At 50.1% G+C, this 14,784-nt stretch overlaps 1 protein-coding gene across 3 annotated transcripts in view; it reads left to right on the top strand.

Moving 5' to 3' along the window:
- LOC140399248 (adenylate kinase isoenzyme 1-like) overlaps positions 1-14,784 on the top strand; it is a 242,246-nt gene that overhangs the window by 65,051 nt on the left and 162,411 nt on the right. For all 3 annotated transcript variants that reach the window (XM_072488681.1, XM_072488680.1, XM_072488679.1), the window contains exon 7: positions 3,279-3,363. In XM_072488681.1, the coding sequence (XP_072344782.1) occupies positions 3,279-3,363 (85 nt within the window). The remainder of the gene's footprint in view (positions 1-3,278; positions 3,364-14,784) is intronic.

Below are 14,784 nucleotides of genomic sequence, written 5' to 3'. Positions count from 1 at the left end.
TCCGGCGTCCGCAGTGTTTGGCTTCTTGCATCTCCACCTGCTGCTGTGCCGACCACGGGCTACACTTCCTGCTATTTGTTGCTGGTGGGCGTGAAGCTTGAAGAGCCTCCTTTCTTCAGCCCGGTGCCGAGCACCAGGTGCCACCTGGTCCGAGTGGCCATACTCCACCTGCGCTACGAAACAATGCGGCGGGAGGAGGCTGCGGCCATTTTGGCAGGGAGAGGAGCTGAGATCACTCCAGCTGTTCTTGGGATGCCCTGACCTTTTTTTCCGCAACGGGGTTTATAAAAAGGGCAGAAGAGATTTCAAAGATTGGCACATTGCTGGGCAGGTCGTCACCGTGTGGGAGTCGATGGGATTTATTTGAGGTCAGTCAGAAAACTGACAGGATCAGGTGAAACTCGATTGAATGAAGAGATATATTGGGGTCAGTGTGGTGGTGGTGGCGGGGGGAGGGGGGGAGGAGAGAGGATGTGAGGGGTCGTGTCCCACCTGATCTCGTGGGTTTCTCTCCTGATAGTTGAGATTACCTGAAGGCTGTAATTTTATCAATTTTTTGGCGACGTGTCATCTCGGCAAGAAAAGCAGAGGGTAGTTGGTCGGTTTTCCTGCCGTATTTTTAAACTGATAAGACAAGAAAAAAGTAAGGGGCAAATCCCATGCAGGGAGCGGGGGGACTCTGATTGAGTCTGACCCACCAACAATTCAGATGTTTAAAAAGGGTGCACCAGTGTAAAAAAATAAAATAGAATCAGCCCCCTCCAAGCAGCCTCCCCCTTCCACCATTACAGAACTCACCCCCCCCCCCCCTCAGCAGTTCACCCCGCAGAACTCCAGCCTCCATCACCATGGAGACCCCCTCCCATGGAAAGGGACCCCCCCCCCCCCCCCCCCCCACTCAACCCCCTCCCTCCCTTATAGGACACCACCCTGGCACTGCCCCATGTTCCTGCCCTCCCCCAAAATCAGGAACCAAAATCCCCCCCCCCCCCCCCCCCCCCCCCCCCCCCCCCCCCCCCCCGATGTCTCTGAGTTTATCAGAGAACAAAAAGCCCGATCACCTAAGGTGAGATTCTCCGGTCCCCCAGTCCAGGGTTCCTCGGAGGCGCGCCGTTCGCTCATGCCGAGATTCTGCCTTCCCGCCGCTTGTCAATGGGATTGCCCATTGAAGCCACCCCACACCGCCGGGAGACCCGCGGATGGTGGCGTGCTGCCAGCGGGAACAGAGAATCCCTAACGGCCACAGAATTCCCACTCTAATCTTTCACAGGCCATGTGGAATCTATCCAACCATCTGCCCAACTCATGTAATCCATCGAGGAAACGTTCGACCTCCGCTCTCTCTCTTGGTGTGACGTTCTGAGACTCGTTTCTGGGTCCTAAAGGGCGTGCAGTGAGGGCCAATATTCGGGCATTGTTTGCCAATGTCACCATGGTGTTCGGATGTTGGATGGGGCCAATTTTACCGGCATCCTTGCCAGATATCTGGATCTGACGGTTTGCCCATTATATGTGTAAAGCTGCAGCATGGTGCAACAGTTGCCCTGTTCTGTTTGGGATCCTTAAATAGTCGCTGTGCAACGGACAATGGAAAGTATAGTTTCTACTTTAATAAAATACAATCTAGTTATTGCTGGAAACCAGGAGGAAGTGAAGGAGTGTTTTTAAAATTTAATATTCAGATAGGCAAGGCCAGCATTTATTGCCCATCCCTAATTGCCCTTGAGAAGGTGGTGGTTAGCTGCCTTCTTGAACCGCTGCAGTCAGGTGGTGTAGGCACGGTTCTTCCTGTAGATCCTGCACCACCGTCATCTGGTACCGCCCCCAACCCCCCCACCTTCCACCCCGCACCGCCAACCCCATCAACCAACTCCACAACATGCTGGTCTCAGCCCCAGCTCCAATAATGTTCCACACGCCCTCTCCCAGGATTTGCCAATGCAGGTGAGGCAAGCAGCCTAAAATTAATTTCATTATCTGTGCGAGCTTTCTGTGCAGGTGTGATAGGACGACCCGATTCGTGCTGATGAGCCCCAAGGCCCAAAACCTCTGGCCTCCCAGTTGTATCGCTTCTCTGCCTTCATGCCCAGTAACCTGAAGTCGATGAATTACCCCCCTAGCAATCCTCGATAGTGGAAGGTTGGAAGGTAAAATAGGCAGACTTGCTTCTATCGTCACCCCTAATATCTGCACTTACACAGCATTCCAGTAGGGGTCAGTAGCTGACAATCGGATGAAGAAACCAGGCCTGGCTCTCCTTCCTCTAGCCTGGCAATTATTGACCTGCTGGGCTGAGGTGCCTGAACTCAGCACAGATCCAGGGTTTGGGACCTGGAACTTTCTGGCTCTGTCTGGTTCAACATCACACCAGATTTACATTCCACAACCCTCCTAGAACTTGGCATTCTTCACTTATGTATGAATTTGGCACTCTGAGCCTGCTCCACTATTCAATAAGATCATGGCTGATTGGATTGTGGCCTCAGCATCATTCACAGCCTAGCCTTCGCCAACCCTCAATACCCTTTGACTCCATTGTTAGTCTAGCACCTATCTACCTCCGCCTTAACAATATTCAACATGGCCCCCACCATTGGTGGCCATGCCTTTGGACATTTCAGCTCTAAGCTCAAGGAGCTCCTCCCAAACCTCTTTGCCTCACTAATTATTTTCCTTCCTTCAATATGTTGTCTACGGCCAATCCTTTGTCACCAGTCTTGATAATCTCCACCGTCAACTCATTTTCAATGGTCTACCTGATTACGCTCCTGTGAGGCACCTCCGGACATTTTACGATGCCGAAAAGGCGATGTGGAAATGCGTGTTGTTTTTCTTAAAACGGTGTCGATGGCAAGGCCAGCATTTGCTGCCTATCCCTAATTGCCCTTGAACTGAATTCACTTATGTAAGACCGTTTCAGAGGACAGTCAATTGCTGTGGGTCTGGAGTCACATGTAGGCCGGGTCACGAAGGACAGCAGTTTTCTTTCCATCAGTGAACCAGATGGATCTTTACAACAGCCGATGATCATTACTGAGGCTAGTTTTCCATTCCAAATTTTTTTTTTAATGAATTCAATTGGAAGTCCACCTGTTGTTGCGGTGCTGGGATTCGAACCCATGTCACCAAAGCAAATTGGCCAGGGTCATTACACTGTGCCACCATCTGCCGGCTGAATGTGGAATTTACCACACAGACAGGATGGGAGGGGTGTCCTCAGTCTCTTGCCAAGCGGAAAGTTAATTTTTCCTCTCTTATTTCCCCTGCTTGCATTGCAGTTGGATGCAGATCGCGAGGAGGATGAAATATTCACTGACATCGATGCTGCGGTTTTGAAGAGACTATTCCCAGCAGGAAGAGACGGTAGGAAATATTTCTGGGGAATTCATTGGGATCTTGCCCTCACTCATAACACAGGAAAAGCAAAGCAGCAAACAAGGAAGGGATTCTTGGAAGCAATTCCTTAGTCAGCGGGTTTAGTTTCTTCACAAAAGACAAGCTTGTTTCTATCCCTCGCAGTCAAACAGCATTGTTATTGTTTCTCTGCCTCCCCGCATGGTAACCCTTCATATCTAAGATTGTGGGGTAGATGGAAAGGGAGGAGATCCTTGTGGAATGTAAACACCACCGTGGACTAGTTAGGCAGACTGGGCTGTTTCCGTGCTATGTAGTCTCTGAAGTTTACCTCACCGTGACCCGCTTAGAGATTATTTTTCAGAAATGGTTTCGAGACTGTTGAGTGTCAGTACTGGAGTTATGGAGGAAAATACAGCTTGTTAAGGAATATTTTCTTGGGTGCGATGGCCCTTAGAGGACCAGGATGGCATCCGCGATGCACACGTGCAACTCTTTGTGGGGTGCCAGATGTCATATTGGCGTGGCAATAGCAAGCAGTGAATATCAACGTCCTAGGGGTTACCATTCAGCAGAAACTAAACCAGACCAAACTTATAAATATTGTGGCTGCAAGAGCAGGTCGGAGGCTTTGAATTCTGTGGAGAGTAACTCACCTCCTGACTCCCCAAACCCTGTCCACCACCTACAACGCACAAGTCAGGAGTGTGATGGAATACTCTCCACTTGCCTGGATGAGTGCCGCTCCAACAGCACTCAAGAAGCTCACTACCATCCAGGATAAAGCAGCCCCGCTTGATTGTCATCCCATCTACCACTTTCAACATCCACTCTCTCCACCACCGACGCACAATAGCAGCCGTGTGTGCCATCTACAAGGTGCACTGCAGAAACTCACAAAGGCTGCCTCGACAGCACCTTCCAAACCCTTGACCTCAAACTCCTAGAAGGACAAGGGAAGAAGATGCATGGGAAAACCGCCATCTTGGAAGTTCTCTTCCAAGTCACTCACCACCCTGACTTGAAAATGTGTCGGCCGTTCCTTGACTGTCACTAGGTTAAAATCCTGGAATTCCCTTCCTAACTGTGGGTGTACCTACACCGCATGGACTTCAGCAGTTTAAGAGGGCAGATCACCACCATCTTCTCAAGGGCATTTGGCAATGGGTAATAAATGCTGGCCTAGCGAGCAATGCCCATATCCTGTGAACGAATAAAACAAAGTCACAGGAAGTGATGTAAATCAGCGGGCCATGTAGATGTGACACTAGCAGCAGGGTTTCTGGCACTGTTGGCCATGGCTGGTTTGATTGCATTCACACCTCAGAATCACACGGTTCTAGATTCAAGTCCCACTCCTACTAGAGGTGGCACGGTGGTTAGCACTGCTGCCTCACAGTGCAAGGGATCCATGTTCAATTCCACCCTTGGGTGACTGTCGATGTAGTGTTTACACGTTCCCCCCCCATGTCTGCATGGGTTGCCTTCGGGTGCTCTGGTTTCCTCCCACAGTCCAAAGATTCGCCATGTTAAATTGCCCCTTAGTATCCAAAGATGGGCAGGTTAGGTGGGGTGGCGGGAGCGGGCCTAGGTATGGTGCTCCTTCAGAAGATCGGTGGGCTGAATGCTCTCCTTCTGCACTTCAGGGATTCTATGCATTCCAGAGCAGAAAAATCAAGGCTGATACCCCAGTGCAGAGGGAGTGCAGCACTGTCAGAGGTTCCGTCTTTTGGACCCAAATTAAACCCGAGGCCCAGTGTGCTTGCTCCAGAAGATATAAAAGATACAATCACATTATTTTGAAGAGGAATGGATGGGTTCTCCCTGGTACTTACGATCAACATTTTAAAAAAAACTAGATTATTTTGGTCATTGTCACATTGCTGTTTGTGGGAGCTTGCTGTGCTCACAGTGGTACGAAAAGCACACCATAAATGCAAGCCTTCCTTTTTATTGCCTCAGCCAATGGGGCTGGCAGCTTCCAAACTGGAATGGATGGGATGCAAGCTGTGCACAAAGTCCTGTGCTAAGTTAGTGCCTAACTGTTACCATCTCAGTTGATGTTGTAACTAAATGGAAAGATTCCCAGAATGGAACCCTGCTCAAAAGGCCGTAACCTTGACATTTTTTATAAAACGTGGAGGAACAGAGTTACAGGACCGCTAATTAGTTTCAACAACAAGAAAAAAACATTTATTGAACATGAAAAAAATTAGATTGTAACGAGGGGCGCGATTCTCCGACCCCCCCACCGGGGCGGAGAATCGCCGGGGGCTGGCGTGAATCTCGCCCCCAGCCGTGTCCTGAATTCTCCGCCACCAGAGAATCGGCGGGGGCGGGAATCACGCCGGCTCTCCCGGCGATTCTCCGGCCCGCGATGGGCCAATGTCCCGCCGCTGTCAACCCTCTCCCGCCGACGTGGATTGAACCACCTACCTGACCGGTGGGAGCAGACGGCGCGGGCGGGCTCCGGGGTCCTGGGGGGGGGACGCGGGCCGATCTGGCCCTGGGGGGTGCCCCCACGGTGGCCTGGCCCGCGATCGGGGCCCACCGATCGGCGGGCGGGCCAGTGCCGTAAGGACACTCTTTTTCTTCCGCCTTCGCCATGGTCTTCACTATGGCGGAGGCGGAAGAGACCCCTCCACTGCGCATGTGCGGGGATGCCATGAGCGGCCGCTGACGCTCCCGCGCATGCGTCGCACAGCGAAGTCCTTTCGGCGCTGGCTGGCGTGGCGCCAAAGACCTTTCCCGCCAGCCGGCGGGGCGGAAATCACTCCAGCGCGGGCCTAGCCCCTCAAGGTGAGGGCTTGGCCCCTAAAGGTGCGGAATTCCGCACCTTTGGGGCGGCCCGACGCCGGAGTGGTTCCCACCACTCCATTACGCCGGATTCCCCCGCCCTGCCGGGTAGGGGAGAATCCCCGGCCGAAATCTCCCCCCATAGCTTAACAATTACACATAGATTTTAAGATTAACACAGATTTCAAAGCGTTTCTTAAACTACAACAATCTCATCAATACAATGTCTCTTTAAACACACAAGATGACTGTGGTCTAATACACTCTCCACTCTGAACATAGGTTAGTGTCTGTGGATTTCTCCTCGGAAGCCCCCCAGATGATTGTCACAAGACAATTTCCAAACTCCACTCCCAAAAACACACTTAACGTCTGGGGCAGGATTCTGTGTTTGGGAGACCAGGGGCGGGTTTCTCCGTCCCAATATGCCAAATTTCTGGTGCGGCATGCCGTCAGGATTCTCCGTTTCACCGGCTGGTCAGTGGGGTCTCCTATTGTGGGGCAGCCCCACGCTGTCGGTAAACTCCCGGGCTGCTGGTAAAACGGAGTATCCTGACGGTGGAGAATTCAGCCCCATGTCCTTCCGCTGGGAGCGCAAATCAGGAAGCAATTCCCAATCCTTTTCCATGCAAGTTTATTCATGTCGAGAATTGGAGGCCGCCATTTTGAGTAGGCAGTCCGATAACGAGGTCCGACAGCGGGGCCATTCCCCCCCAATGCAATACAGTTCCCCATCCGCAATGCAATTCGGCCCCCCCACCCCCTCCCAGGATTTTTTGGGTCACCCCCCAACAGTATGAGAGTGACCGATCCCTCCTCCGACCCCTCCACGAGAGACCCTCTAATTAGAAAGATCCCCACAAGAGACCCACAATAAGAGAGGCCCGTGCCTGGAAGCCTCCCATATGAGGGACACCCGACTGTATGAGTTGTTTCATTCATCTCCCTTCACAAGTGGCTTTGATGTAGTCAGCTGTGAAACTAACCACAATGTTTATAAATATTTAACTATGATTGACAGCTCCTGGACCACATCAAAGACAGTTATGTGCTTTCTGTTAGTTTCACAGGTGGGTACACCAAACGCCACTCAAGCATAAAGGGAGATGAATGACATGATGCAGAAAGCTAGGTATGTGGGGAGGCTGCCAATCACAGCCTAGTGAAAACAATTTCACAGTGAAATGAATGAAAGGCTTGCAGATCAAAGATCTGAGGGGGATTCTGGGGATGTCTCCCTGGTGGGGATCTCTCTCATTGGGGGTCTCTGGAGGGAGCCTATCTCTATTTGGGAGGTCTCTGGTGGGCTATCTCTAAGTGGGGTTCTTTGGTGGGTGGCTCTCTAATTGAGGGAGTCTTTGGTGGGGGTCGGTGAGAGGGTCCGGTGGGAGTGGGGCAGCAGGTCTTGCATTATGGGGGGGGGGACAGGGTGACCCTCTAATGAACTTTTAATGAGCTACCTCCTTGACCCACTGCGAGGTCCACCATGTCAGGGTCATGTTGTCACGACCTACACCAATTCTCGCCAATGTGATTCAGGCCCAGATGATCGGAGAATAGGTCTTAATGACCAAATGCATCCTCTTGCTGGCATGGGGCACGAACCTGGATCCGGACGCCAGCGAGGGACTGGAACATCGGAATGGGATCTTGTTTTCTGCCCGATGCAGGATTCTCCACCGCATCGGGAACTCCATTACCAGCGGGGGGGTGTCTGAAAATCCAGCCCCTTCTCTCATAACAACGGTTTCCTTTAGTGGTTTGCATTTTGAAATCCAGTCCAGGTTTGCAAATGATACTTTAAAATAAAGCTTACGCTCCACTTTTAACAGCGAATCTAGTCCAGGTTTTACACCAAACCCTTGAGGATTTTTTTGTCTTGTTTTATGTGCAAACTGCTCACAATTACTTTAACTCTCGATTGCCAGACACTGGTTAAATAACATCAAAAGTTTTGTTTACTTCTGTAGTCTGCTGTCCTACTTTAAATCGGGTTGCTGCAATTGTCTCTTTAACTAAGTACATTTTGTTTACTCTTCCTTGAATTCTACTGAATACTTTGGTCTTGGTGCTCTTAACGTCACTCGTCTTAAGATATTCTTTCTGTCCCAATTCCTGGTTATCTTGACTGTACCGTGTTCGTTAGGAAGCCTGCATCTTTGCCCTGTCCAGTTTCTCGTGGCAAAGTGGAGGTGTTCACTTCCCAGTGTCTTGTTTTCAACTGCAATATAGCCACCTAAAACTAAAACATAAAGCTTTTTTACCTCACAAAGGCCTCCAGTTGCTACTTCTATTTACTCTTCATGCCGTAGCACTCTCTATGCACAACAGAAGTACAGTTGGAACTGAACCAACCTCCACACGTACAAATACCTTCATCCAGCAGGCATCTAACTATAGGTTTTACCCTCCCAGGCACAGACACATAGTTAAACTATGCCTGACTTCTAATGTTTACCAATACAGATATAAATCCTTTAAGGCTACCTTTGTTTTCCGAACACTAACTCCTTGATTCTAGCAGGCTTCCCAATGCACCAAACATTTCATTGTGCATACCCATTAGTGTTGCTTAGTTAGCCACCCTTTCGAGGTCCTCATCTGACTCTTCTGTAGCAGATCTCGTGTGCGGCCTTTCCCTCTGGCCAGCTGGCGATGTTTGCCCTCTGCTCTGGCTGCAGGCCGCTCATGCCCAGTGCTTCACCACGCGCAGTTCCTGGTCTCTATGCTCTCCTCTAAGGTGTGCACAGTGCCAGTATTTCTTTTCCCTTTCATGGGATATGGATGTCGACGACAAGATCAGCATTTATTGCCCATCCCTAACAGCCTTTGAACTGAGTGGCTTGTTGGACCATTTCCGAGGGTCAGGAAAGAGTCAACGCCATTGCTGTGGGTTTGGGGTCACCTGTAGGCCAGACCAGGTAAGCATGGCGGATTTCCTTCACAAAAGGGAGCTTGTGAACCAGATGGGGTTTTACAGTCACCATCACTGAGACTAGCTTTGTATTCCGGCTTTTTATTAATTGGATCTAAATTCCACTGGCTGCTGTGGTGGGACTTGAACCCGTGTCCCCAGAGCTGTTGGCTTCCTTACTAATCCAATGACATAACCATGAAATGAAATGAAAATCGCTTATTGTCACAAGTCGGCTTCAAATGAAGATACTGTGAAATGCCCCTAGTCACCACATTCCGGTGCCTGTTCGGGGAGGCTGTTACGGGAATTGAACCGTGCTGCTGGCCTGCCTTCAAAGCCAGCGATTTAGCCCTGTGCTAAACAGTCACCAACGAGTGTAAAATGGAGAACCGCCAAAGGTATACAGCACTGACTGAATGAGGCCACTCGGCCCATTGTTCCTGTGCTGGCCAAGAAACGGGCCACCCAGCCTAGTCCCACCAATCACCATTTTGGTCCGGAGCCGCTGCATATTACAACACTTGGAGGTGCATATCCAGAGTCGAGGGTTAAATGAGTTGAGGATTTCTGCCTCTACGACCCTTTCAGGCAGTGAGTTCCAGCCGCCTACCACCTAACCTCTGGGTGAAAAAAAGGTTTCCTCACCTCCCCCTCTAATCATTTCTACCCATCACTTTAAATCATCGGTGTGTTCTTTGTATTCCTTTTTTTTTGTAAAATATTTTCATTGGAGTATTAGTAAAATTTTATAACAAAAACAGAAAAAGACAATCAGCGTGAAACATTAATAGTGCAAAAATAGATAATATAGATAATTCCCCGCACGGCAAGACCGGGAAACCCAGCCATGTCACTAACCCAGGCCTCCACACTCGGGGGCTTCCAGTCCCTCCACATTAGCTACCAGGGAGGCAAAGGCCCAGGACGTCGTCCTCTTTCACTCCCTGAACTCCCGGCTCTTCGACACTCCAAAGATCGCCACCTCTGGACTCGGCGCCACCCGGTTCCGAGCACCTTGGGCATTGCCTTGGCAAACCCCTGCCAGAACCCTCCAAGCTTCGGGCATGCCCAAAACATGTGGACATGGTTTGCTGGCTCCCCGCACACCTCGCACACCTGTCTTCCACCCTGAAAAACTTGCTCATCCTCGCCACCGTCATGTGTGCCCGGTGCACCATCTAAACTGTATTAAACTGAGCCTGGCACATGACGAGGAGGAATTGACCCTACTTAGGGCTTCCGCCCATAGTCCCGGCTCTAACTCCCCTCCTAACTCCTCCTCCCATTTGCCCATTTGCCTTTAAGCTCCTCCACCGGGTTTTCTCCGCCTCCAGCAGCTCCTCGTAGATATCTGACATCTTCCCCTCCCTCCACCAGGTACCGGACACTACTCTATCTTGTATCCTCCGTGGCAGCAGCAGCGGGAAGGTCACCAAATTCATACACCGCACCCCTAGCCTTCCTCAGCTGTTCTACCGCTTTCCCTGTGGTCAACAATTCAAACTCCGCCTGAAGCTTGCGCCGCTCCCTCAGGTGTCCCGTGTCCGGGGCCTCCGCATATTTCCTATCCACCTGGATTATCTCCTCCACCAATCTCTCCCTCTCCGCCCTTTGCCTCTTTTCTCTATGGGACCGGATCGATATAAGGTCCCCTCTAATAACTGCCTTCAGGGCTTCCCCGACCGTCGCTACCGATACTTCTCCCGTGTCGCTTGTCTCCAAATAGTTCTGGATACTCTTATTCACCCGCCCGCAAACCACCTCGTCTGCTAACAACCCACGTCCAGTCTCCACAGCGGACGCTGTCCTCTCTCCTCCCCAAGCCGGTACGGGAATAAACTTTGTGGACGTGGGAGAAGAAGGAAAACTCCTTTTGTATTCCTTCAATGTCTGGCCCGGTTCCATATCCTGGATACCTGAAGGGACCAAGATTGTGGTTCATGAAAGGTGGAAGGTAAACTGCGGCCCCTTACACCAGCTGCAGCTTGTAAATCAGGTGGATGGGCGCGGGCAGTTGGGGTGCGAAAAGGAGGATTAGACATGATCGCCTTTGATGGTTTTTGCCTCAGCAGTGGATGTCCTGCTAACCGTCAGCACCATTCCCTCCATGGGGCTACAGGACATGTCGTCATGCCAGTCCCCTCTCCAGATCACGCTTTGGTTGTTGCAAACTTGTCTTGCGAGAGAGAGGACGGTGCGCCATTGGGTGTGGCGTGAAAGGTGCCCGAGTTGACTCGCTGACCGGGCAGTGTGTGAGATGTGGGTGTGCGACTGGCTGCTGTGTAGGAAGGTGCAGCCAATCTATGAATGTTAGATACGGAGCGGAATCCCCCCCCCCCCAGCCACGTGTTCCTCGGCGGCGGGAAGCGGCACGCCGTTAGCTGGCGGCGAGATTCTCTGTCCCCGCCGCTGTCAATGGGAGCCACCCCGTGCTGCTGCCGGGAGACCCGCGGGCGGGGGTGCGCTGCCACTGGGACCAGAACATCCTGCCGCCAGTGAGCGGCCAGAGATTTCTGGCCATGAGCTGCATTGGATAAAGGATGGAGAATGTTGGTAGAGAATGACGGGGGGGGGGGGGGGTCCATTGAGCAGCCCTCAAAACTGCTGGTCACACAAGGCTTTGCATAAATTCTTCTTCCTTGTTTATTCTTGTTTCACCGTCTCTATTTATAAAACTCCCAGGCTTCTATAGGCAATGCTATGTTTACCCAGGCTCAATCATTAAGTAAAGTATTTATTTTAAAGCCCGAGATTACTCTATTCAGAGAGAAGGTGCTAGGAATGAAACTTGTCTGTACATGTACTCCCTAATAACTGCTGCACCATCGCCTGACAAATATTTATTTGGATAATTTGTGATTGTGTCTGGCAGCAGTGTATCAGCAGGATCATATCCCACAGCTCACTGTAGTGTTGGGGCTGAGACAGAGTATTTTCTCTCTCGTGAGGCATTGTGCAAGTCATCAGGCACCATTACGGGCTGCAACATAGCTCGGCAAATTGTTCAAGCAGATTCTTGGTTAACGATGTGTTCTCTTCAGCTCACTGCGGCAAGCCCGGCAGTGTGGGCCATAGAAGTCACGCAGAATCTGGCGAGCCATTCAGACGTCCAGCGACTTCGGCAGGGGTGGAAAAGGATGGTAGAGGCGGGTGGGTACCTTCACAACACTGAAGAAGCATTTGGTGAGCACTTGAAACGCCATCGCACACGAGGCTACGGAACAAGTGCTGCAAAATGAGATGAGAATAGATAGGTGCTTGATGACCACTGCAGATACAATGGGCTGAATGGCCTCTTTTTGTGATGTAACGCTCTATAACTCCATGACAACAAAGTATGCTAAGAGATAGTTCTATGTGGAGCCTCATGCTAAGCCTTGTGCTATCTATAGTTAGTGGAAGGTTCAATAAAAGGTCAAGTTTGCCAACAGCCTTGCCTCCAGCCGTCACAATCGATCCTGACCAAGGACAACCTCAGCGATGAAAACAGACCCATGGCCCTTTGGAGATAGGACTTCTGGAACTTTCGAAGACTTTGATTGTGGGCTGCAGATTTGTAATTGGCACGCGGTCTATTATTCCACAATGAATCTTTGTTTGGGGCAAGTACTTCCAGGCCTGGATGGCTGACATTGGACCCAGTTCACATCTCTACATCAAACCTGCCCATAGAATTCGCAAACAGATGCCTCAAGTCCTTCACATTGAGACTGAAACAGAAAATGACCCCCCCCCCCCCCCCCCCTAGTGTCAATTGTTGGACAATTCACTTTGTGGGCAATCAGATCGGGCTGGTTTTACTTTCCCCATTCCATATTCCATGGTGACCCAGCTCCATTGCTGGAAAACCCACAGTGGGTGTGGGATGCTGGGGGTGGGGCAGGAGGAGGCATTGGGGGAGGTGGAGCTGAGGGTGGATGGGGGGGGGGGGGAGGGGGAAGAGGTGGGGAATGCAGAAAACCCTGGCCAGTCAGATCCGACGAGAGTAACACAGACACCGCTGCTAACGTGGCAAAGATGTGCCGAGCGTCAATCGTATGTGTGCTACTTTCCTGATTTCACTTCCTACGCCAAAGTCGAGCTGAGCATCAATGTCCTCACAGGATTTTGAGCACATTACAAGGTCATCAGTTGGACCATCTGCAAACGGTCTGTGAAGTAATAGCCATGCGTCAGCGTCTTCTTAGTTGGGGAACAGTGCTGCGAGTGATACCACCTGCAGATCTATTTTGCTTTCTGGCTGTTGACAAGAACGACACTCATTTGCAAAAGAGTGTCATTGAATCGGTGTCCTCGCTTGCAGACTCGCACCATCTTTCACAGAGGAGTCGGAGCCGACTTTCCTCATTGTCACTGCAAGACAGAAATTATTTTCACTGCTTTGGAATTTTCCAGTCAGGAGAGACGATACTGGTGATTTGCGTTCCTCCAACTGACCTCCGTCCCTCGTCACCACCATTGATGCTGTTGGTCTTGTACCTGTCAGGCACAACGTGGCTCACTCTTGACTTCTACTTTTTCGCCAATCTCACAAGAACTCTCAGTACTTAGTCGGCAAACTGTCCGAATGCTGATTGTGGTTTCATAGCTAGAGCATCCAGGCAAACCATCATATCAGGGAGCATGCTGATGTTAACTGCGGGGGTATCCTAACTTGCAACACCGGTTCGTGAGGCTGTATCATTTTATTTTGTTTTGGTGTGAGAGACAAGTGAAACCCCCAGTGAGAATAACTAACCCAGTCATCGGGTAACAATTATTAAAGACTATTTGTTAAGGTAAAGAAAAGACAAATACACATAAACAGGACTACTCTCACGCATTAAGATGTATGAATTACTAAACACAGAGGTTATACAGAACGTACTACTTGTTACAAAATATATCTCCAATACCTGAACTCTGTAAGCCTTCCCGTTCCCCAAACATCATACAAATTGAATAACCAGCTATGTTTACTGCACAATGCAAGGATGATACTGGGAACCGTCTTTTTCCTGGTCCAGCGAAGATATTTTAAAACTGCCGTTACGAAGGTTTTCCTCACTGCCTTAGCTCTCAGACTTAGAAGCTTGTTGGCTGGAAACTGGCCCGTCCGCTTTCTGAGACTGCTAGATGGTAGCTGCTTTCTTTCTTTCTCAGAGTCTAGTCAGTTATACCTTTGCTGTTCTTTGATTAAGCCTTCGGTGCATTCGGCTGGCTGCCCCTGTCAACTTCCTTGATTATACATTCACATGTGAATACCGTATGGACCTTCCCAATTGTCTGAAAGCTGTTTCACTTCCATAAGCTATTCACACTTGATTGTTATCTAAACTGTCATTCTAAACTCGTTACCGGGAGAGACGCATACCAATTAAGGCCAGTTGAATACCGTCTACTGCTGTCTCCTTTCTAAAAATGAAAAGTCTTAATTCGAAAATCTCTCAACCCGTTTCTTTTTAGTTCCATCTTAGTAAACATTACAAAATTCAAAAGCAGGATTTAACAGGAAAAATGCCCCAGAGAGTTTCCCAATGTTCCCCAAAGTCTCTTTTATACTCTGGATAAAGCGAGTACAAAAGTTTTTCAATCAAGCCACATGAAAGGTTTTTACGTTACGTGGTTGCAATAGCAAACTCATTGGAATAATCAAATAATCCGATTGTGAAATTTCCTCCAGAAATTTTGAAGCGGTTATGGTCCATATTGTGACCGTCTCTGCTGGCAACATCGAT

Source organism: Scyliorhinus torazame, chromosome 22 (assembly GCF_047496885.1).
Source record: "Scyliorhinus torazame isolate Kashiwa2021f chromosome 22, sScyTor2.1, whole genome shotgun sequence".
In the NCBI taxonomy this organism is placed as follows: Eukaryota; Metazoa; Chordata; class Chondrichthyes; order Carcharhiniformes; family Scyliorhinidae; genus Scyliorhinus; species Scyliorhinus torazame.
Note: the sequence above shows the minus strand (reverse complement) of the source record. Positions and strands in the feature narration are given on the sequence as shown.